Raw genomic sequence first — 21,959 nt, forward strand, 5'->3', positions numbered from 1 at the left:
TCTGGTTAGCTAGCTAGCTTCCTGGCTATCTAGCTTGGTATTAGCCAATAGCTAGCTAGCTAGCTCTCTGGCTATCTGTCTGGCTAGCTAGCTGTCTGGCTAGGTAGCTGGGCAGCTTTCTGGCTACCATGCTAGCTTTCTGGCTACCTGGATAGCTTTCTGGCTACGTGGCTAGCTTTCTGACTAGCTTTCTACCTACCTGGCTGGCTTACTGGCTACCTGACTAGCTTTGTGGCTAGCTGGATAGCTTTCTGGCTACCTGGCTACCTTTCTCGCCCGCTTTCTGGCTACCTGGCTAGCTATCTAGCCGGCTCTCTTTCTATCTGAGTTACTTTCGGGTTGAGTGAACGCTGGCGCGTGTGGCTGCCTCTGCTCACCAACAGAAAAAAACTTATCCTGTGACCTTGAGAGTTTTGAAAGGCGCTTAGAAATGAAATGGATTCTTCTTCTTGTTTTTATTTTCGGATGACCATCTTTTTTTTTTTTTTTTTTGTGTGTGTCCAAGAGACAGGAAGCGATCATATGGCAGAGTGCTCTTGGGCCAAATCTATTTACACACGGTGACACTATTGTTGGAAGGCACCAACAAATGCACCATTTCAAAGAAAAACAAGGTTTTAACCTTGAGCCCAGACGTGGAAATTGGACAGGAAATGAAAAGATGTGCCCGCCCGCCTGCGCCCTCCCACCACCATGGCTTTCTGTTCCTCTTCCGGTGCCATTTTGGACCTCGGCAAAAGCGCAACTTTGGGGCTTTGAGGCCGATCCGCAAATGGTTGCCAAACCGGTTGACGCTTTGCCAAAAAGGGTCCGCAGTCGCCCGCCTAGCTAAAACTCCCACATTCCGCACAGTCAAATGAAAAGCGGCGCTTACCTTAAGCGAGCCAGCAGGCTCCAAAAGGGGGCGCGAGGGGGGAGGGGGGGGGAGGGGCCGACGGGCGACGGGCGACGAGGCTCAAACCCCGACCGGCGACTGGCCGTTGTAGTCGCTGGAGTCCATTTTGAGGATGTACGGGATGATGCTGTCGATCTGCACGTTGCCGATGAGGCCGGCGAAGAAGAGCTCCTCGGTGACGTCGGCGCTGATCAGACGCAAGGCGGGAAGCCGCAGGAGCAGCTTGGACAACCTGCGCCGACAAAGGTCACGCGTCAAGGTCACCGGCGGAAACGGGAAAGGGCGCCGCCGCACCAACCGGTAGGAATCTTCGGGGTACGTGCGGGCCACGTAGTCCTGCAGCTCCGTGTAGGCCTTTTGCTGGAACCTCTCGATCTGCAGGGTGTTGTCGATCCCGAGGTGATCTGATGCAAAAAAACATCATCATAATAACAATAATTTCTTTTCTAAGCGCCTTTCAAAACTCTCAAGGTCACTTGACACTGACAGGATGTGTTTTTCTATGGGTGAGCAGCGGCAGCCACATGGGCCAGCGTTCACTCAACCCGAAAGTAACGCGGATAGATGGAAAGTTAGCTAGCTAGCTAATAATAATAACAATAATAAAAATAATAATAGCTAGCTTCCAGATAGCTTATAGATATCAAGCTAATAATGATAATAATAATAATAGCTAATAGCTTACAGATAGTTTGTATATAGCAAGCTAATACTACTACTACTAATAGATAGCTAGCCAGCTAGATCGCTAGTTTGTGTTGAGCCATTTGACCTTGAGAGTTTTGAAAGGCGATTAGAACTGAAATATATTATTATTATTATTATTATTATTATTATTACAGAATTCCTTATGAGAGAAGACAGTCTAGCTAGCTATCAAGCTAGCTACCTATTAGCTGCCTAGCTCGCTATCATTTAACTATGTAGCTGGCTAGGTAGCTATCTATTAGCGACTGTATCTCTTAGCTAGCGAGGTAGCTTTCTATCTGAGTTACTATGGGGTTGATTGTGGCTTCCGCTGCTCACCCACAGAAAAACTGATCTTGTGACTGTAAAGTGACCTTGAGAGTTTTGAAAGGCGCTTGGAAATGAAATGGATTATTATTATTATTATTACTACTCTAATGTAAATGTAACTATGGCGTCCTCTGGTGGTAACAATCGGTAATGTTTAGTCCTAAAATGCTACCGGGATGGTTTTGTCTACTCAAGAAAGCGCGTTTGGCGTGCCGGTCGCGGCCTCGCCGACCCCTCCGACCCCGGGCGGGACCCACCAGGACTGAAGAGGACGATGGCCTTGAGGAAGGCGTACTCGTAAGCGTCCGGGGAGAGGCGGCACATGCTGTTGCAGAACTCCTGCAGCCTCCAGATGTGCTCCATCACCACTTTGACGCGCTCTTGGGAAAGCTTCTCTGTTGGGGGCGCAAAAACGGATGGCGAAAAGGGGGCGGGGACTGGGGACCGGGGGGCGGGCTCTTCCCACCTTCCTGCAAGCTGCTCTGCAGATGGCCGATGATGGCGCTCAAGATGGTGGCCACGTTCATCACGTCGGAACATTGGGCCAGACCCAAGACGAAGAGCTCGTTCCAGCAGGCCTTCATCAGGTTGATGTCGTTCTCCTCCTGGCCTCTGCCCCCCCCCCAAAAAAAAGGGGTCAAGAGGTCAAGGGGAGTCGGCGTGGGATTCGGGGGGGGGGGCACTTACCCCAAGGCTTGGAAGGCCGGGATGGAGCGCGCCCAGTGCATGGAGAGGAAGAGGAGGCGCGAGGCCGACTCGCAGATGTAGTTGACGTTGAGGAACTCGGGCGCCGGCACCGGCATCATCAGCTGCGGCGGCGGCAACGACCCCGCGGGTGAGCGAGCGAGCGAGACACCAGAACCCCCCCTCCCCTCCTCCCCGCGCTCTTACTTTGAAAGGAATGTGGCTTTCCAACAGCAGCGAGCCCTCCACTTCCGACACCGGGCCCGACTGGTCGCCCGATATCAGCCGCATGGTGGCCTCCAGGTCGGGCGCCAACGCGCCGCCGCCGCCGCCGCGCAGGACTTTGGCCAGCGTGTCAAAGGCTCTGGAGGACAAAAAAAGCATTGGCAACGTGGCTTTGGTAAAGGAGTGGAAAAAAAAGGATCATGCTCTTACATCACAGGTGTCCAAGTCAAGGCCCGGGGGCCAAATGTGGCCCGCCGCATCATTTTATTCGGCCCGCCGTAACAAATCAAGCGGGTCATAGTCCATGCTCATCTATCAAGCTAGCTAGCTAGCTCGCTTTCTTTCTAGTCCCTTACATGACAGGTGTCCAAGTCAAGGCCCGGGGGCCAAATGTGGGCCGCCACATCATTTTATTCGGCCCGCCGTAGCAAATCAAGCGCCACGATGCTCGCTAACGTCCAAAGCTAAACTTCCCATTGAAAGAAACGCGGCCACCGACCTGCTGATATGGCTTTGCTCGTCCTCCCGCAGATCCGCCAGCGAGCCGTCGCCGTTGCTGAGCGGGTCGTGGGCGGTCGGGTCGACGCCGCCGCCGCCGGCGTCTCTGGCCTTGTTGAGGTGGGCCAGCGAGGTCACCACGTTGGCCAGCGTGCCCAGGTCGCCGTGGCAAGTGTCGTCGTGCTAACAAGGGATGCAACGCGCCTCAGTGCCTTTCCCGCGGCAAAAACGTTGGAATGTAGCCCCGCCCCCTTGTTCCCCGTTACCTTTTCCGGGGAGGCCGGGATGAAAATGGTGTTTTCCAGCTTGGGGAAGGATTGTTGGATGTTGAGCAACATGCTGGACTCCAGCAGATGCGCCGACCTGCTTGGACACAAGCGCAAACGTCAGCAAAAGGTGAGGAGGTGCACTTAGCTTATGAAACAACAAAAGGAGCCGCTGAAAACCGTCTACAATGACAAATCCCTCCCATTTTTTGCTACGAGAACAGCATAAGAGTAACAAACCACCAACATATGGCGGGTGATGGCTGAAGTGTGATAGGTTAAATGCTTAAATTAGCTGGCGAGCTAGCTAGCTAGCTATTTTCTATCTATTTGCTATCTAATAGCTATCTAGTTGGCTGGCTGGCTCTCTAGCCAGCTATCTAGTAGCTGACTGGCTATTTAGCTAGCTAGCCAGCTAGCTATCTAGCTGGCTAGCTGTTGGCTATCTAGCTAGCTATCTAGTAGCTGACTGGCTATTTAGCTAGCTATCTATTAACTGGCTAGCTGTTGGCTATTAGTTATCCATTGGCTAGTTACATAGCTTTCTATTATTTTAGTTATTTCCGGGTTGAGTGAACGCTGGCGCATGTGGCTGCCGCTGCTCACCCACAGAAAAAAATATCCTGTGACTGTAAAGTGACCTTGAGAGTTTTGAAAGGCGCTTAGAAATCAAATGTGTTATAGAGCTATCTATTAGCTATCTACTGGCTACTTTGCTACATATCTATTTGCTAACAAGCTATATAGCTGGCTATAATAGATAGCTATATATTTGCTATCTATTAGCTATCAATCTAGCTAGCTATCTATTAGTTATCTATTAGCCAGCTAGCTATTAACTAGCTATCAATAAATCTATTTGAGTTATTCCGGGTTGAGTGAATGCTGGCGCGTGTGGCTGCCGCTGCTCACCCACAGAAAAACTGATCCTGTGACTGTAAAGTGACCTTGAGAGTTTTGAAAGGCGCTTAGAAATGAAATGGATTATTATTATTATTATTATTATTATTATTATTATTATTATTATTATTATTATTATTGTCAAAAGTAAGCCGGCCCCAATTTTCAACAATTGGCAATTCAAAGCTCCTCCACCGGAGGGCGCCAGAAAGCAGTGAAGAAACAGCCCGAGTGGGCTCGGCTCGGTCGGCAGTCCCAGGCGACGAGCGACGGGGCGACGCGGGTCACCTGGAGGTCTCCTTGTCGGACACAAAGGTGGGCGTGGCGGCCTGCGGGCTGCACAGGTTCTTGCGGATGTAGATCTTCTCGGTGGAGGCGGCGCAGTTGACAGACTTTTCCCTGGCGGGCGCGTCCATCGGCTTCCTCTCGCACTGCACGGCTGCAAGAGAGCGAGCGCGTCAGGGCGGCGCGACCGTGTCAGGGCGGCTGGCGAACGGCGGGTGGCGGCGTACAATCCTGCTTCATGCCCACGGCCACGCAGCGCTGCAGTCGGCAGTACTGGCAGCGGTTTCGGTGGATCTTGTTGATGGCGCAGTCGCCGGAGCCTCTGCACGTGTAAACCAGGTTCTTCCTGATGCTGCGCTTGAAGAAGCCCTTGCAGCCCTCGCAGCTGACGGCGCCGTAATGGCGCCCTGGGGGAGGCGGGGCAAAAGCATTTTTCAGGGCTTGTTTCCTTTGGGAAACGGCCAACGAAAGCGGATTCCAACCGGAGGCCTTGTCCCCGCACACCACGCAGTACTCCACGATGGCCTTGCTCAGGGCCTGCTCCGAGCCTTCGCTGACAAACTGACAAAGGGACACAGAAGAAGAAGAAGAAGAAGAAGAAGAAGAAGAAGAAGAAGAAGAAGAAGAAGAAGAAGAAGGCCACTCAGTCGTTGTTTTTCGTTTTTTTTTTTTTTTTTTTGTTATTTAGTTGAGAGATTTAGGCCCTCTTGGAAGCAATTCCTTCATTGGCCACATCGGGCTTTGAAATAACATGCGGATGTGGAACGGTCGCAGCTTGGAATCGAAGCGGATTGACGGGGGACTGGAGATGTCAGACAATCGCTTTTGGTCAATGGATGATGCTACAGCTTTCCGGTTTGCTTTCAACATTTAGCTTGTAGCAAACGTGCACATTTCACCATGCGGTCCCTGATCCACTGGTGAAAAGGATGCTTTGAACCGTCTTTGTGACATGAAGCAGTTGTAGATGAAAGAGGAGAGGATCAAAGAGTCCTTTTCGGCAGTGGATCAGGGACGTCGTGGTGGAACGCGCACGTCGACTACAAGCTAAATGTTGAAAGTAAACACACACAATGTTGTTTGTTGCTTTGAGAGGCGCAACATTACTTACATCGATTTGTTTTTGTTTGTCTTTTACTTTGAAAGGCAAGCGATGATTTGTTTTTGTTTCCTTTTTTTTTGGGGGGGTGATTTTCTGAAAACAAAAGAGAGTTGTTTCTTTGCGGGCGTCACCTGAATGTGCGGCGCCGTCACATCGGGGGATGCGAAGAGCAGCTGGTCGGGGCCGGCGAGGAGGACGTTGTTGGGGGAGCCCTCCTGCTTGGCCACGATCACCTTGCCGCCGGGGGGATACTCGGCGTTGGCCAGGATGAACTGCGGCTGCTCGCCGGGAGGCGCCGTCACCAACTGGAACTTCTTCTGCCCATCGCTCACGATCTGGAGGACATTGGCGGCTCAAAGTCACGACTGGACTGTCCTTCCTGGTCAGCGCCTTACAGACGTCATTTAAAGGACAACCGACACTATTTGTTTTGTTTCATCAGAAAAACGAATGATGATATTTTTTACTCGTTGGTACGATAGCATTATTAATACGAAAAGCAAATTAGTGACAGCAGGGAAAGTCAAAGTTAGCATCCATTAACGCTGCAAACATATAAATCAAGCCATATAAATAAAAAATATTTCAGATAGTGGATTTTTTTTACATGACTAATTCGTTTTTCACACAATTTTACATAATTTTTGGTCATTAATAAATTTAAGCAAAAAAAAAAAAAAAAAAAAAAAAACAACGAGGAGCCACTTGGGAGCCAAAAGAGCCGGATCTTTTTAGTGAGCCGAGCCAAAAGAACCGGCTCTCTGAAAAGAGCTGGAATTCCTATTACTAGTACAGTGAGACCTCAACTTACAAACTTTTTGTCTTACAAACGTCAAATTTATGAAAATTAAACCTTATAATAAGCACTATTTTCATAATACACACCCACCACGGCTGGCGGAGTGATCTTCGGCGGAAGCACACGACCGAACAGCACCAACAGTCCTTATGGAAGGTGACTCTCCTTCCATCAACGACCATCAAAAAGGTCAATAAAACTTTATTTTACAGCAGTTTATTTCTTTAATTACAGTCGTCATGTAATGCGCCTCTCTTTCCAAACAGCAATTTCCTTTGACCTTCGACCTCCAACGCCATTCCATCAAGCCATAAATGACCATCACAAATGTAAATAAAGTGACATTATGATACAATGCAGTGTTTTTCTTTCATTGCAATACAATAGCACATTTATTATACATAGAATAAGGTATGTTGTGTGTAGTTTTAAGGCTTATTTAGTTGAAAAGCATATTTTATGGAAACCCGGGAACGGATTATTCCCATTTTAATGGTTTCCTATGGGATTTTTTTTTTGAGATACACACTTTTCGCCTTACACACTCTGTCTAGGAACCAATTAAGTTCGTAAGTTGAGGTCTCACTGTATACGGGGTGGCCAACTACTTGTGGTTGTGTTTTCTCTCGTGACATTGAGAGGGAAGAAAAAAAAGACCGAAAGCTGACCTGAATCCGGTGGCCCATGGACAAGTTGCTCTCTGCTGAGATCAGCTGTATCCTTGGCGCGTGCCCGTCCATGCTCACGCTGCGCACGTCCACTCGCCGCTGTGATTGGCCTCAGGGGCCCATTCAGTATGCGCACCTACGGAGACATGGAATTTAACGCTGGCGATGCGGTGAGGCTTGAAGTGCCGCCACAGCACGGTACACAACCCGCACACGACTTTTTAGGTCATTCGAGACGCCGCTCTTATGTCAAAGCGCGAAACAAACATCTGCGCTGACACTCAAAGAATGAATGCGGCACGTTGGCATTGCCTCTTTTTCACAACTCAAGTCAGGAAGTCACAAAAACACTTTTTTTCACATCCGGGGAGAATTGGTGACAATGTGCAAAGGCTGACTGACAACCCTGCCATCCTCAAGTCTATTAGCTATCTAGCTAGCGGGCTGACTATCTAGCTGGTTATCAATATGGCTAGCTAACTGGTTATCAATTAGTTCACTATTAGCTGGCTGGATTTCTGACTATCTGGCTAGCTAGCTGTTAGCTAGGTATGAGCCAATAGCCGGCTAGCTTTCTGACTATCTGGATAGCTATTAGTTAGCTATTATCTGGCCAGCTATCTAGCTGGCTACCAAGCTACCTATCTATTAGCCGGCTATTAGCTAGCTAGCTTTCTATCTACTTGAGTTATTCCGGGTTGAGGGAACGCTGGCGCGTGTGGCTGCCGCTGCTCACCCACAGAAAAACTGATCCTGTGACTGACCTTGAGAGTTTTGAGAGGCGCTTAGAAATCAATTTTATTGTTGTTGTCTTGTTATCATTGTTATTGTATTGTTATTGCTGTATTGTTTTGTTTTAATTGTTGTAATTGTTGTAATTGTTGTATTGTTGTAATGTTGTGTATTATTATTATTATTATTATTATTATTATTATTATTATTATTGTTATTATTATTATGCAGCTGAGATGGTGGGTTTGCATCATCTGATCTGCTGCAATCAGGGTCAGGGCGCTTGAAGAATCACTCCCTGATCCACAAGTGCAAGAGGTGACTTACACTCTGACGCCATAAATAATAAATCTAGTGAACTGCTGGTTGATCCAAAACCAAAAGGACAAGGAGTGAACGTTTTATCGCATCTAAAATACCCAAAACACGCACTATGATATTTTTAGTCAAATCAAAACACCAATAAAAATGACTTAGAGTGCCTAAAAACTTCTTCAAATTGGATCCGGAAGTGGCCAAGTTTTAGAAGGCCCCGCCCCCTTATTCTTGACGTCACGCCAGGACGTCTTGCCTTGCTCGAGAATCAAAACAATGGCTTCAGATTGGGAGAATATGCTTTCTTGTTACTCACCAAGTTATGAATAGGATTCAAATAGTTCTGAAGAGGAAAGCATACATGTGTGCAATCGATTCAAGAATGTATTCCGTGCCATTTTGAGGCAATAGGAGGGGAAAATGTAGCACTAAAAAAAGAGACAGAAAAGGGCGACAAAGCTCCGTGTAAGGAATGAATCAGCCCGTTTCCACAGGCTGATAAATTCCTTCCCTGGAGCTTGGTCCCCCTCTTCTGCCTCTTTTTGGTGCAACACGAAGTTTTCAGACCAAACAAGTACAGCAAAATGCATTGACGTGATGGAAGGACTGCTACAAGGTGTCCTTTTTTCGGTCAGGGGCGTTCCTTCAGTGACGTAGGGTGAGGACTCGTCACCAACTCAAAAACAAGACTTCCGGAATATTCAGCGCGAGTATTAAAATGTAAAATATAGCTATATGCGGTGGAATCTTTGTCAAATACGCTCTGTAGAAGTCATTTGAAGCCACTTTACAAATTATGGACACAACTTGTCCGGAGACGTCGGTTGTCCTTTAAGGGTTTATTCAAAGACAATCAATCCAAACTTTCCGCGTTCGATGGCCAACAAACGTTCCTGGCCTGTCTTCGCGACTCCTCAGGGACAATTAAGTGCTAATTGTGTTATTCGCGATGAAATGGCAACAAACGAGCAGGCGTCATGGTCGTTTTCGAGGGGAAAAAAGGATGGGTGGGGGACACCAGACCGGTACGGAAGATAAATGTATTTCTTTTCCTGTCGGTGAAAGGTCAACGTCGAAGGGTTCAAGCATGCTAGCAGGGCCGCGCGAGACAAGCGGACACCCAGCAAACTCGACCAACGTTGTTCGTATTCTAAAAGCTTCGACATTCGTCGACAAAGCAACAACATGAACAATATTAGCAGCATTAGCAGCATTGGCGGCATTGGCAGCGCAACCGTCTCCACTTTCGGCAACATCTTCCGGTCGCAAATAGGAACGGAGGTTAGCAAAACTACTCGTACTCGTTTGAGCTAACGTCTGCCAAATTGCAGATTGAACGCCTTACTTATGAGAACGTCAACAAAACAAACAACAAAAATCGTGCACGAGCGTTCCAGGGTTAGTGATGTGAACTTTGTACTTACTCGGCGAGGTGCAAAGGCGAGTGCGAGCGAGCTAGCTAGCTAGATGTTAGCCGAGTGCTAGTAGGAAGTCGCTAGCGGGAAGGCGGCCCGACCGGGTTGCTTCCCGGCGGAAGGGACCGTTCAAACGGCAAAGCCAACGGGGGCGCCCCCGTACACACGCGAGTCAAATTTCCTTACCTGTCCATAAGACGCTGTAAATTGTATATTTGTCCTTTACTATCCAAATAATCCCGTTTTTTTCAGAGATTGGAGGGCGGGTCAGAGTTCGTGACCCCAATTTTTTTTTTTTGCCTTTTCGGATAATGTGCGCATGCTCAAAGATGTCGAGTTAGCGCCGAGGTTGCTAGTTTGAGAGCAACTTTTTCAAAGCGCCCGGCAAACCATTTGAGCGACTCCGAAAAGTCAAACGTTACTACGGCCGCAATTTTCCAACCATTCATTTTCAGCTGATTGCTTTGGACCGCAAACGGTAAATTGTTGGAGTATGTAGCCCTAAAATAGTTTGCGCTCACTCTATTCCACGACTTATTTTGTAAAAAACAGATAATGGAATTGATGTCATTAGAGGTGCAATGACGAGTTGTGAACACGGACTGTATTTGCTGTCGATGAACCTTATATCATTTCTTTCACGTTTCTGTCATGACGGAACTGTATTCTAATACATTTCTTTCCGCGAAAGACGAAGCGGATGTCGTTGCGCGAAAGGCTTCCGGTTAGCGTCGTACCGAGAACCGACTGCCGAAGCGCAGCACCGTTTCCTTTTAGAATGTTTTTCGTGTGCGAATTGTTTGCTGTGGGTTGTTCACGGTCAATTTCCATTTTAAAATACAATGTTTTCTTCAGATTAGCATTTCAGTTCGCAAAGGGGCTAGCTTAGTCAACTGTTCGTCACTTTGCAGCATAGTGGGTGGCGTTCTTTTTGTTGTGGTTTGTTTCGTGACAGCATGTCATTGTTTTGTATTTTCTTGACTCGCCTCTACGGTGAATAAATGGATAGAACCATCGAAGTTACTGTCTGTGTGTATTTACACATCCTTTGTACTCAAAATATTGTTTTCCTTACGTTGTGAGCTAATCTAGCTAGTTCTCTAGCTGGCTATTTAGCTATCTCACTGGCTTCCTAGCTAGCTATCTATTCGCTATCCAACTAGTGAGCAAGCTATCTATTATAATAATAGATAGAAACCTAGCTAGCTAATAGATCTCTATTAGTTATAATCAGAATACATTTCTAAGCGCCTTTCAAAACACTCATGGTCACTTTACAGTCACAGGATCAGTTTTTCTGTGGGGGAGCAGCGGCAGCCACACGCGCCAGCGTTCACTCAACCCGAAGTAACTCAAATAGAATAGTAAGACAAAAAGATAGAGAGCTAGCAAGCCAATAGATAGCTAATAGCAAGATAGGTAGCCAGATAGCTATTGTACAGTAGAAACGACAAATAGAGTAGACTTAGCACAATAGTTCTTACTAATGTCGACATTAACAAAAGGCAAAAGAACTAAATAATAAATAGTTATCTATTATTCCAGGTTGAGTGAACGCTGGTGCGTGTCTGCCGCTGCTCACCCACACAAAAACTAATCCTGTGACTGTAAAGTGACCTTGAGAGCATTGAAAGGCGCTTACAAATGACATGTATTATTATTATTATTATTATAACTAAGAGATTGCTAGCGTGCTAGTTAGATAGCTAATAGATAACTAGCTCGGAAGCCACCGAGATAGCTAGCTAGGTGTCTTCGTAGCTATCTATTTGCTATCTAACTAGCGAGTAGCTATCTATTAGTTATCTACTAGCTAGCGAGCTAACTTTCTATCTATTTGAGTTATTCCGGGTTGAGTGAACGCTGCCGCATGTGGCTGCCGCTACTCACCCACAGAAAAACTGATCCTGTGACTGTAAAGTGACCGTGAGAGTTTGAAAGTCGCTTAGAAATGAAATGGCTTATTATTGTTATTATAAGTAATATATAGCTATCTCGCTAGTTAGATAGCAAATAGATAACTAGCTCGGAAGCCACCGAGATAGCTAGCTAGGTGTCTTCGTAGCTATCTATCTATTTGCTATCTAACTAGCGAGTAGCTATCTATTAGTTATCTACTAGCTAGCGAGCTAACTTTCTATCTCTTTGAGTTATTCCGGGTTATTATTGTTATGACGAGCTGCGATATTGACCGACATTGGAGTGTTGTCCCCCCATGACGATTGGTGGAACACCCCCTCTACTCACGATATACTTAACTTTGACAAGTCTATTTAAAAACAACATCATTCAAAGTTCTTAACATTTGAATTGGGGTAAAAAGGGATGCTACAGTAAACATTAAGATTTTGTGGCAAAAAGCCTTCAAGTAAGTTTCATTCTACCGAGAGAACAAAGGTGGTTTCCGTCCCCAGATGGAAGACCCTGGCTTCGGTCAAAAAATGGAGGTAAAAACACGCTGGCCGGCCGGTTCACAGATGAAATGTCAACATGGCGCAGTGGATGGATCGGCAGCTGCTACAGAATTGCAGATTCTCGGAATGCGCTGATCCACCTGAGAAGTGCAAATTCCAAGACGCTATTTCTTTTGGAATGCTTTCTTTTTTTTTTTTGTCACCCGGATAGATCGTTTTGAAGTTCTGTTTGTGGTGTAATATATATATATACAGTAAAGTCTCGTTATATCGATATTCAAGGGAGTCGGAAAAAATATCGATATAACCGGGACTATCGATATATCCGACCCTGTTTGCATGTAATTTTCTCCGCGCGTGCATAGAAATAGTATCAATATAACCGGGACTATCGATATAACGAGACTTTACTGTAAAGATATATATATATATATACATATACAGTAAAGTCTCGTTATATCGATATCGGATATATCGATAGTCCCGGTTATATCGATACTATTTCTATGCACGCACGGAGAAAATTACATGCAATATATATGTGTATATACAGTAAAGTCTCGTTATATCGATATTCAAGGGAGTCCGAAAAAATATCGATATAACCGGGACTATCGATATATCGGATATCGATATAACGAGACTTTACTGTATATACACATATATATATACATATATATACATATACACATATACATATATATATTGCTGGTTTTGTTGTTTTTATTATTATTAATATTGCTGTTTTTGTTGTTTTAATAATAATAATTTATTGTTAATAGTGTTGTTATTGTTGTTGTTATTGCTGTTTTTGTTATTATTATTGTTGTTATTGCTGTTTTTGTTATTATTATTGTTATTATTGTTATTCTTATTATTGTTATTCTTATTATTGTTGTTGTTATTATTATTATTATTGCTGTTTTTGTTGTTTCAATAATAATAATAATTATTATTATTATTGTTATTAGTGTTGTTATTGTTATTATTGTTGTTTTTGTTGTTATAATAATAATATATTATTATTATTGTTATTATTATCAAAGCTTGGCCAAAACAAACATGCGGATCAAACCTCTAAAGATGGAGGACAGTGATTTGCTGTGGCGACCCGTTGAAGGGAAAAGCCGAAAGAAAAAGAAGAAGAAGAAGAGCCGTCTGCATTTACCTGCGGGCTGTTTGGACGTCATCGGCTTTGAAATTGTAGTAGAAGGTGTTTTTGTGGTAAAGCTTGAACAGCGACTTCTGGGCCGAGTCCACTTTGACCACAAAGCCCAAAAGTGGTTGACTCTCCAAGGCGGCCACGTCCTGCGTCACCCAAAAAAAAAAGAAAAAGCCACTTCTGCAGTGACATATTCAAGGACAACCGGCACCATTTCTTTAAAAAGCATCTAAAATACCCAAAACACGCAGTATGATATTTTTAGTCAAATGCAAAACACCAATAAAAATGACTTAAAGTGTCCAAAAAACTACTTCAAATTGAACCCGGAAGTGGCAAAGTTTTAGAAGGTCCCGCCCCCTTGTTCGTAACGTCACGCCAAGACGTCTTGCATTGCAGAAAAATGGCGACCAGCTCCGGTGAGGAATGAATCAGCTCGTTTCCACAGGCGGATACATTCTTTCCATGGAGTTTGCCTCCCTCTGCTGGCAGCTTTTGGGTGTAAGACATGGTTTAAAAAAAAACAGTACAGCTAAATACATTGACGTGATGGAAAGACGCTACAATGCGTCTTTTTTACGGTGAGGAGGCGGTCCTTTTCTGACGTCACGAACGGACTCGTCACCAACTCAAAAACAAGACTTCCGGACAAGTTGTGTCCATAATTTGTAAAACGGCTTCACATGACTTCTACTGGGCGTATTTTAAGAAGATTCCACCGCATATAGCTAGATTTTATGTTTTAAGACTTGCGCTGAATATTCCGGAAGTTTTGTTTTTGAGTTGGTGACGATGCCTGACGTGATGTCACGTCTGGAACGCCCCTGACCGACAAAGCGACACACAATGCATTTTGGGTACTTTGTTTGGTCTGAAAACTTCGTGTTGATGGTGAAATTAGAAGGAAAACACATAAATAACGTGATGGTGAATCGTTGTGTGTTGCACCAAGACTACTATTTATTTGATACTAGTTGACACAAATTCCTAGCAGGCAAATCAGTCCATTTCCAACGTAGCTTGGGCGCCATTTGTGCATGTTCTGGGTGCTACATTTCTGTCATTGGCGCCTCGAATTGATACGGAAGGACTCCTTTAATGGATTGAAAACATTTATGCTTTCCTCTTCAGAACTATTTGAATCATATTCATAACTGGATGAGTAACAAGAAAGCATCTTCTCCGAATCTGAAGCCATTGTTTTTGATTTTAGAGCAATGCAAGACGTTTTGACATGATGTCACGAACAAGGGGGCGGGACCTCTGAAACTCGCCATCCCGAGGTCATTTTGAAGTAGTTTTAGACTCCAATGTAGCGTCCCAAAAATGCACAAAATGGCGCCCAAGCTCCGTTGGAAATGGGCTGCTTTGTCCGCTGGGAATTTGTGTCACCTTCTTTATGCGTGTTACCGCAATTGGCTGCCACACGATTCACCATGGCGTTATTTATGTCGTTTTCCTTCTAATTTCGCCATCAACACTGTTTTCAGATGAAAAAAAAAGTACCCAAAATGCATTGTGTGTCGCTTTCTCAGTCAGCGGCGTTCCAAATGTGATGTCACACATCGTCATCAACTCGCAAGCAAGACTTCCGGAATATTCAGCGTCTTAAAAGGTAAAATCTAGCTATATGCCGTGGAATCTTTGTCAAATACGCTCAGTAGAAGTCATTTGAAGTCATTTCACAAATTATGGATGCAACTTGCCCGGGGTGTCGGTTGGTTATCAATTAGTTAGCTATTAGCTGGCTGGCTGGATTTCGGACTATCTGGCGGGCTATCTAGCTAGCTAGCTGTTAGCTAGGTATTAGCCAATAGCTGGCTAGCTTTCTGACTATCTGGCTATCTTTCTGATTAGGTGGCTATCTATTAGTTAGCTATTGGCGAGCTAGCTAGCTTTCTGACTATCTGGCTGGTTATCAATTAGTTAGCTATTAGCTGGCTGGCTATCTAGCTAGCTGTTAGCCAATAGCTGGCTAGCTTTCTGACGATCTGGCGAGCTTTCTGACTATCTGGCTAGCTATCTAGTTGACTATCAAGCTAGCGATCTATTAGCTAGCTAGCTTTCTATCTATTTGAGTTATTCCGGGTTGAGTGAACGCTGGCGCGTGTGGCTGCTGCTGCTCACCCACAGAAAAACTAATCCTGTGACTCTAAAGTGACCTGGAGAGTTTTGAAAGGCGCTTAGAAATGAAATGGATTATTATTATCTGGCTATCCAGCTGGCTCTCTAGCTAGCTAGCTATCAGGCTATCTATCATGCTACCTAGCTAGCTAGCTAGCGCCCTACCTATCCAGCTATCTATCTATTATCTCTCTAGCTGGCTATATATTAGCTGTCTAGCTAGCTATTAGCTATCTATCTGGCTATCTATCTAGCTGACTAGCAAGCTGGTTGGTTATCAATTAAGTATTAGCTGGCTGGATTTCTGACTATCTGGCTGGCTATCTAGCTAGCTGTTAGCTAGGTATTAGCCAATAGCTGGCTAGCTTTCTGACTATCTGGCTATCTTTCTGATTAGCTCGCTATCAGTTAGCTATTGGTGAGCTAGCTAGCTTTCTGACTATCTGGCTGGTTATCAATTAGTTAGCTATTAGCTGGCTGGCTATCTAGCTAGCTAGCTGTTAGCCAATAGCTGACTAGCTTTCTGACGATCTGGCGAGCTTTCTGACTATCTGGCTAGCTATCTAGTTGACTATCAAGCTAGCGATCTATTAGCTAGCTAGCTTTCTATCTATTTGAGTTATTCCAAGTTGAGTGAATGCTGGCGCGTGTGGCTGCCGCTGCTCACCCACAGAAAAACTGATCCTGTGACTGTAAAGTGATATGGAGAGTTTTGAAAGGCGCTTAGAAATGAAATGGATACCTACCTCACTAGCAGCGTAGGTGTACAGAACCTTGTCTTGGATGACGAACCACAAGCGCTTGCCCGGCTTCTTCCTGCCCTTTGACCTCTGCAAGTAGCCACTCAGGGAGGAGTTGTCGGTGGTGGCCGACACCTGGCGAGAGGCGAGAGGCCTTCAGTGATCCCACTGCCGGAGTCCGACGTGGAGACGCCGAGCTCACCTTCTTGAGGGCCGCTGGGATGCGCTTGTGTTTGCGAGCTAAAGCAGAGGAGGCTTTGGCCACGGAGAGATCTTCTTGGCCTGCCGCGCAAAACAAACGCTCGTCACACATTGGTTAGCTGGGTGTCCATTAGCTATCTATTAGCTGTCTTTTAGCTAGCTAGCTGGCAATCTATTGGCTATCTAATAGCTAGCTAGCTAGCTTTCTGTTTCAGTTACTTCGGGGTTGAACGAACGCTGGCGCGTGTGGCTACTGCTGCTCACCCACAGAAAAAAAATATCCTGTGACTGTAAAGTGACCTTGAGAGTTTTGAAAGGCGCTTAAAAATCAAATGGATTATTCTTATTATTTTTATCGAGATGGCTATGTAGCTGGCGAGCTATCTATTTGCTGTCTAGCTAGCTGGCTACCTATCTAGCCTTTCTAGCTATTTATCTATTTGCTGACTAGCTAGCTGGCTATCTATTAGCTTTGTAATATATAGCTAGCTAGCTAGCGTATTATTTATTTCAGTTATTCCGTGTTGAGTGAACGCTGGCGCGTGTGGCTGCCGCTGCTCACCCACACAAAAACTGATCCTGTGACTGTAAAGTGACATTGAGAGTTTTGAAAGGTGCTTAGAAATGAAATGGATTATTATTATGATGATGATGATGATTATTGTTATTTAGATGGCTATCTAGCTGGCTGGCTATATACTAGCTGTCTAGCTAGCTGGCTGCTTATCTAGCTATTTATCTATTCGCTGACTAGCTATATATCTATCTATCTATTAGCTAGCAAGCTAGCTTTTTATTTATTTGAGTTACTCCGGGTTGAGTGAACGCTGGCGCGTGTGGCTGCCGCTGCTCACCCACAGAAAAACTGATCCTGTGACAGTAAAGTGACCTTGAGAGTTTTGAAAGGCGCTTAGAAATGAAATGGATTATTATGATGATGATGATGATTATTATTATTATTATTATTGTTATTTAGATGGCTATCTAGCTGGCTAGCTATCTATTAGCTGTCTAGCTAGCTGGCTGCCTATCTAGCTATTTATCTATTCGCTGACTAGCTATCTATTAGCTAGCAAGCTAGCTTTTTATTTATTTGAGTTACTCCGGGTTGAGTGAACGCTGGCGCGTGTGGCTGCCGCTGCTCACCCACAGAAAAAGTGATCCTGTGACAGTAAAGTGACCTTGAGACTATAGAAATTAAATGTATTATTATGATTATGATTATGATTATGATTATTATGATTTGAAGACGCCAAAGGACGCCGGCGAGGTACTTTGGTGCTCCTGCTCCGCCAGGACCAGGTAACACTGGTCGCACACTCTGGCCGACTGGTTCTTGAGGTACTCCAAGCTTCGCTTGTTGGAGGAACATGACTGGCACACCACCTAGTGGACACCAAAAAAAAGCTTCATGTAGCGCGCGGCGGCGGCCTTTCCACAACATTTCGGCCACTTGACAAAAAAAGCCTCTCGGATTGAAATAACATGCGGATGTGGGACGGTCGCGGCTTGGAATTGAAGCGGATTGACGTGAGACGGGAGATGGGAGACAATCTCTTTTGGTCAGTGGATGCTACAGCTTCCTGTTTTGCTTTCAACATTTAGCTTGTAGCAGACGTGTGCTGGTTTTCACCATGATGTCCCTGATCCACTGGTGAAAAGGACACTTTGATTCTCACCTGTTTCATTCAGAACTGCTTCATGTCACAAAGATGGTGCTGAAGACTGAAGTGCTGTCTTTGTCTTTTGTCACATGATTTGTGGTTTCTTGATTTATTTTGCACTTCAAGATGGCGGCTAGCTACCTATTTGCTATCTATTTACTAATTAGATGGCTAGCTAGCTAACTATCTATTGACTATATAGCTATCTAGCTAACCATCTATTGGCTATATAGTTATCTAGCTAGCTAGTTAGCTGGCTATCTATTAGCTAGCTAGCTAGCCTTGGTGAGACAATCTCTTTTGGTCAATGGATGCTACAGCTTCCTGTTTCGCTTTCAACATTTAGCTTGTAGCAGACGTGTGCACGTTTTCAGCATGATGTCCCTGACCCACTGGTGAAAAGGACGCTACGATCCTCTCCTCTTTCATTTCAAACTGCTTCATGTCACAAAGATGGTAAGATGGCGCCGCGAGAGTGTCTGCCTCTCCAGCAGCTCCTGTATTTTATTTTTCTACTTCTTCCTTTCCTTTACTCACTTGCTCCGATGAAATGTCAATTTCTCCACTGCCGGAACCAATAAAGGCTCATCCAATCCAAACATCTTGTACGAAATGCAACCAAAAAATTAAAGGACAACCGACATCTCCGGACAAGTTGTGTCCATAATTTGTAAAATGGCTTCAAATGACTTCTACTGAGCGTATTTTACAAAGATTCCACGGCATATAGCTATATTTTACCTTTTAAGACTTGCGCTGAATATTCCGGAAGTCTTGTTTTTTAGTTGGTGACGAGTCCTCACGTCACGTCACTGAAGGAACGCCCCTGACCAAACAAAAGACACATTGTAGCAGTTCTTCCTTCACGTCAATGTATTTTGCTGTACTTGTTTGGTCTGACAACCTCGTGTTGCAAGCAAAAGCCGCCAGAAGAGGACGTCCAAGCTCCATATAAAAAAATTATCAGCCTGTGGAAACGGAGGCGACCACAGGAGGTCGCCATTTTCTGCCTCTTTTCTGGTGATCCATTTCTCCCCAATGTTGCCTCAAAATGGCACGGAATAAATTCTTTAATCGATTGCAAACATGTATGCTTTCCTCTTCAGAACTATTTGAATCATATTCATAACTGGATGAGTAACAAGAAAGCATTTTCTCCCAATCTGAAGCCATTGTTTTGATTCTCCAGCAATGCAAGACGTCTTGGCGTGACGTCACGAACTGGGGGCGGGACTTTCTGAAAATGCCCAATTCGCAGCTCAATTTTTTGCAGATTTTGGACACTTTAAAGGGCAACCGACGTCACTTTTTTGTTTTTTAACTGACATCAGGCTGGCGAGACAGAGAGACAAAGATGGTAAGGACCTGCAGCAGGTTCGGGTGATTAAGGATAGAGATGGCAATGTATTAACAGGTGCAAGTAGTGTGATGGCAAGATGGAAAGAGTACTTTGAAGAATTGATGAATGAGGAAAATGAGAAGGAACAAAGAGTAGAAGACGTGACTGTTGTGGACCAAGACGTAGCAAGCATTAGCAAGGATGAAGTGAGGAGGGCGCTGAAGAGGATGAAGGGGGGAAAGGGGCTGATGATATACCAATCGAGGCATGGAAGTGTCTTGGAGAGGTGGCGGTGGTGTTCCTGACTGGGTTATTCAACAAGATCTTAGATGGTTAACAGATGCCTGAAGAATGGAGATGAAGTGTACTCATGCCCATTTTTAAGAACAAAGGAGATGTGCAGAGTTGGACTAACTACAGAGGAATAAAGTTGATGAGCCATACAATGAAACTCTGGGAAAGAGTAGTTGAAGCTAGACTAAGAGCATATGTGAACATTTGTGAGCAGCAGTATGGCTTCATGCCAAAAAAAGAGTACGGCAGATGCAGTGTTTGCTTTAAGAATGCTGATAGAGAAGTACAGAGAAGGTCAGAAGGAATTGCATTGTGTCTTTGTAGATCTGGAGAAAGCGTATGACAGGGTACCCAGAGAAGAGCTGTGGCATTGCATGAGGAAGTCTGGAGTGACGGAAAAGTATGTCAGAGCGGTACAAGACATGTATCACGACTGTAAGACAGTTGTGAGGTGTGCTGTCGGTATGACTGAGGAATTTAAGGTGGAGGTGGGACTCCACCAGGGGTCAGCTCTGAGCCCCTTCTTGTTTGCTTTGGTGATGGACAGGCTGACAGACGATGTTAGACTAGAATCTCCTTGGACCATGATGTTTGCAGATGACATTGTGATCTGTAGCGAGAACAGGGAACAGGTGGCGGAGAAACTAGAGAGAAGGAGAGGAATGAAGATCAGTCGCAGCAAGACGGAATATATGTGTGCGAATGAGAGGGATCCAAGTGCAAGAGTGATGCTACAGGGAGAAGAGATAAAGAAGGTGGATGATTTTAAGTACTTGGGGTCAACTGTCCAGAGCAATGGAGAGTGTGGAAAAGACGTGAAGAAGCGTGTCCAGGCAGGCTGGAGAAAAATGTCAGGTGTGATGTGTGACACAAGGGTTTCAGCTCGGATGAAAGAAAAAGTGTATCAAACAGTGGTGAGACCAGCCATGATGTTTGGACTGGAGACAGTGCACTGAAGAAAAGACAGGAAGCAGAGCTGGAGGTAGCAGAGCTGAAGATGTTGAGGTTTTCTTTGGGAGTGACCAGGTTGGATAGGATCAGGAATGAGTTAATTAGAGGGACAACTCATATTAGAGGCTTTGGAGAGAAAGTCAGATAGGCCAGACTGAGATGGTTTGGACATGTCCAGAGGAGAGAGGGTGACTATATCGGGAGAAGGATGCTGAGCCTTGAACTGCCAGGCAGGAGACCGAGAGCAAGACCGAAGAGGAGGTTTATGCATGTGGTCAAAGAGGACATGAAGGTAGCCGGTGTGAGAGAAGAGGATGCACAAAAACGGGTTAGATGGAGGACACCGATTCGCTGTGGCGACTCCTGAGGGGAAAAGCCAAAAAGAGGCAACAAAATGGCCACCGAGCTGTGAGGAATGAATCAGCCCGTTTCCACAGGCTGATGTATTCCTTCAATGGAGCTTGGACTCCCTCTGCTGGCGGCTTTTGGATGTAACACACGGTTTAAAAAAAACAGTACAGCAAAATACATTGATGTGATGGAAGGACTGCTACAATGTGTCTTTTTTCGGTCAGGGGCCTTCCTTCTGTGACGTCACATACAGACTTGTCACCAACTCAAAAACAAGACTTGCTGAATGTTCAGCGCGAGTCTTAAAAGGTAAAATATAGCTATATGCGGTGGAATCTTTGTCAAATACGCTCAGCAGAAGTCATTTGAAGCCATTTTTCCAAATGATGGACACAACTTGTCCGGAGGCGTCGGTTGTCCTTTAAACCCTGCGGGCACTGACTGACCTTGCCGCAGGCCCGACAGTGATGGCGCCTCCAGGTCAGCGTGAATTCGCAGGTGCAGATCATGCACATGGTGGCGCGGGGGTCCGGGATCCAAATGGGAGCTTTGCCGCCCAAAGTGGCGCCGTCGCCGTTGCTCATTTGGGCCTTGGAGGTGCCGCAGACCCCCCCCCCCCCAAGAGATGATCACTTTGAGGTCAGTTTAGAAACAAAAAAGTGACGTCGGTTGTCCTGTAAGTTGAAATCCATCACGACTAAATCCAAACTGTCTTTTTCAAAATGGAAAGTTACTGTCAACATTTTGGAAGGCGTCGCTATGATTGGTGGCCATGTTTTGTTTTTGTGTTTGTTGTTGTTATTTGGTTTAAAAAGGATCGCCTACTTGCATCCTAACTCTTTGGAATTCAAAAAGGTCCATTTGTGGTTGGAAAAGAGCTTTTGGTGCGGCATTTGCGTGGTTTTTTTTGTGGGTGTG

At 45.3% G+C, this 21,959-nt stretch overlaps 2 protein-coding genes across 3 annotated transcripts in view; both read right to left on the reverse strand.

The window, feature by feature from the left end:
• Positions 1-436: 436 nt before the first annotated feature.
• nr2c1 (nuclear receptor subfamily 2, group C, member 1) lies at positions 437-10,953 on the reverse strand. Of its 2 annotated transcripts, none has more exons than XM_088995681.1 (14): positions 9,988-10,953; positions 7,340-7,475; positions 6,004-6,207; positions 5,253-5,331; positions 4,998-5,177; positions 4,774-4,924; positions 3,586-3,682; positions 3,321-3,502; positions 2,804-2,960; positions 2,600-2,721; positions 2,379-2,524; positions 2,170-2,307; positions 1,194-1,299; positions 437-1,127 (listed from the first exon to the last, which is right to left on the reverse strand). In XM_088995681.1, exons 2-14 carry the CDS (start codon positions 7,409-7,411, stop codon positions 956-958), a joined length of 1,806 nt encoding a protein of 601 aa, XP_088851807.1. In that variant the 5' UTR covers positions 7,412-7,475; positions 9,988-10,953; the 3' UTR covers positions 437-955. The 2 variants fall into 2 exon arrangements, with proteins under 2 accessions (XP_088851807.1, XP_088851806.1); XM_088995680.1 differs by having other exon boundaries at positions 9,811-10,953.
• Positions 10,954-12,055: 1,102 nt separating this feature from the next.
• The window catches only part of LOC148898498 (FYVE, RhoGEF and PH domain-containing protein 6-like), a 24,571-nt gene continuing 14,667 nt past the window's right edge, over positions 12,056-21,959 (reverse strand). Inside the window, exons 18-22 of the mRNA XM_088995679.1 lie at positions 17,717-17,828; positions 16,444-16,523; positions 16,248-16,376; positions 13,384-13,523; positions 12,056-12,355 (exon numbers count right to left, since the gene is read on the reverse strand). Coding sequence (XP_088851805.1) covers positions 12,319-12,355; positions 13,384-13,523; positions 16,248-16,376; positions 16,444-16,523; positions 17,717-17,828 — 498 coding nt within the window. The 3' untranslated portion in view covers positions 12,056-12,318. The remainder of the gene's footprint in view (positions 12,356-13,383; positions 13,524-16,247; positions 16,377-16,443; positions 16,524-17,716; positions 17,829-21,959) is intronic.

This window comes from Hippocampus bargibanti, linkage group LG05 (assembly GCF_051943395.1).
Source record: "Hippocampus bargibanti isolate YZ-2025 linkage group LG05, ASM5194339v1, whole genome shotgun sequence".
NCBI classification, from domain to species: domain Eukaryota; kingdom Metazoa; phylum Chordata; class Actinopteri; order Syngnathiformes; family Syngnathidae; genus Hippocampus; species Hippocampus bargibanti.